The 2,500-nt window shown below is 44.8% G+C and overlaps 1 protein-coding gene across 1 annotated transcript in view; it reads left to right on the top strand.

Annotated features, from left to right (window-relative positions):
- The window catches only part of LOC106820080 (cytochrome P450 20A1-like), a 2,562-nt gene extending 2,102 nt beyond the window's left edge, over window positions 1-460 (top strand). The window contains exon 4 of the mRNA XM_014824641.1: window positions 289-460. Coding sequence (XP_014680127.1) covers window positions 289-440 — 152 coding nt within the window. The 3' untranslated portion in view covers window positions 441-460. The remainder of the gene's footprint in view (window positions 1-288) is intronic.
- The last annotated feature ends 2,040 nt before the right edge of the window (window positions 461-2,500 follow it).

The raw sequence follows: 2,500 nt of genomic DNA, 5'->3' as shown, positions 1-2,500 counted from the left end.
TCACTGTGTTAACAATCATCGTGTTAACAATGACAGTGTTAACAATCACCGTGTTAACAATGATCGTGTTAACAATGATCGTGTTAACAGTGACCTTGTTAACAATCACCGTGTTAACAGTGACCGTGTTGACAATCACCATGTTAACAATGATTGTTTTAACAATGACAGTGTTAACAATGATATTGTCAACAATAACTGTGTAACGATGACCATGTCGACAATAACTATACACACACGTCACATGCCCCGTTTTTCATCATTTACGCACTTCCTCGCCTTTTTTAGCACTTCTCTTCAAAATGTTCGAGCCACTGATTGGCAGCAAATGCATGCAGTTTGCCAACGGAGAGGACGGTAGACACAGGCGTGCTGTATACGACCAGTACTTTACCGCCGATGCTGTTGACACATACTTTGACACCTTACACCAGGTATAACCAAGAGTAGATAATAACACATTATTATCTACTCTTGGTATAACCTATAGCTCTTCCAACAGCTGCGATTCTATAGCACACACCGGGCGAGCTAGATGGCGACTGGGGATGTTTTGGCAATGTGACCTTGATCGCTGCGCTCGGGTGTTTTAATACGTATCTTATGAAAACATCTTCGACTATTCGTGTGTGTGTGTGCTCGCACGTGTGTGTGTGTGTGCTCGCACGTGTGTGTGTGTTGATGTGGCTCGTTGTGAAGCGTGTGGGCGTTTCGATGAGACATGTTAAGGTGCGTGTACGTTCGTGTTCGTTAAACTATTACTGTGCTGTGCGTGTAATGTGTTGTACTGCAGCATTAGCGTCTTGCGATTATATTGTAACATGGCGTCAATGTGCTGCTTTGTGCGTCTGTGTCGATGAGTAGTGTGTCGTTGATTGATGTTAGTGGTCGTGTAGAACGATGTCAAGCTTGATGTTGTGTGTGCAGGTGTAAGAATAGTGTGCTGTGTGATGGTGATGTGTATGCATGTGTATAGTTTGTGTTGTTGTGAGGGCTGGGGGGTGCGTCGTGTATGTTAATTATTGACATATAATAACGCTCACAGAGTGACAAGCAAACTAAACTTTTTACGTTCCAATATGCGGTCATTGGTCGATTATTAATAGTCAAACGAGATAGGGAAACGTTCGCATCTCTGAATCCTTGTTTTGATAATTTTATTTTTAATAATACTATCCCCTTCATTCGAGTTCGGTCCATGTCTTAGTACTGGAATCTTGAGCTGAGAGTTTTGGCGATCCTGCCCCGCTGATGAAACACTATATCAACGCTGGAACAACATGATGAGCCTTGTAGTGGGTCGATGACGCGAGATTTTCCGCAAGGTCGGCATATGGGTTTATTATCAACGACGACGAGGCAGGTAGTTCAAGTTCAAGGAAACTATGACTGGCTAACGTACACACACCTACGCACAACTACGTAAGGCACACACGCATCGCACACACACGCACACGCATACACACCCGCCAACACCCATACGCCAACGCGCAGGCGCGCGACGCGCACGACACATCAGACAATCATTCACATTACGCACACCATCCGCGCACACACACACGCACGCCGTCAAACGCAAGCCAACCACAACATCCGCACGCACACCACCACACACACTGCATAAAAAAAACTATTGCACAACTTTCCTCATTATTTGAAATTACATCATTCTCTTTGATTACGAATTACGATCACTGGCTTACTAATTTTTATGAAATTAGCATTTTTTAAACCCAAACCCCCAATCCAACCATTGGCATCGTTTTCGTCCTATACACATTCAGCATAACATTGTTTCCAAGGACACGACATCTACTCGTACTCTCGTCTATAACGATCACTGGGATGGAAAACTCGCCGTGACGTGGAGATTATTTTTCTGCTGTCCCGCGGTGGAGATAGTGGTAGAGATCATTAACACCACGGTGGGAAATGTATCAACTTCGATTCTACCAACAATCACGCTATGTTTCCTGATCACTGGACAGGAAATACGACTGATACGCCAAAATATCTTAACTGAAAACATTGATCTGTTTGTTTTTCCTAGTCGATCACTGCATATGTATGAGTGTACTGTGTTTGACTCCAACATGGTGAATAATTAGTCATTAGATAGAATATAAAGAAACCGTTTAACCACGCAACAGCTACAGACAGACGCACTTGGCGGACCGGACGAACGCGCGGATCACGTACGAACTCCACGCTCGCACTCACGACGGACGACCCACTTCCGCTACGCACGTCAACATGATGGATCGGCGCACACCATACGCAACACGCACAAACGGCAGCACGGCGCACGTACCTACCGAGGACGACCGGAATCAGACGCAAACCACGCGTTTCCTTAATTGTATTAATATTGCAGAACATGTATAAACAGTATTTCATTCAGGCATGGGAGAAATGGAAACTAGACTCGATTGTTCAACTCCCCCGCCAAGCAGTGAGAGAGAAGTGGCGGTTTCAGAAAGGTAGGTACGGTTCACGTGAA

The sequence above is a fragment of the Priapulus caudatus genome, unplaced genomic scaffold (assembly GCF_000485595.1).
Source record: "Priapulus caudatus unplaced genomic scaffold, Priapulus_caudatus-5.0.1 Scaffold6394, whole genome shotgun sequence".
Lineage (NCBI taxonomy): Eukaryota > Metazoa > Priapulida > Priapulimorpha > Priapulimorphida > Priapulidae > Priapulus > Priapulus caudatus.
This window is presented reverse-complemented; position numbering and strand designations above follow the sequence as displayed.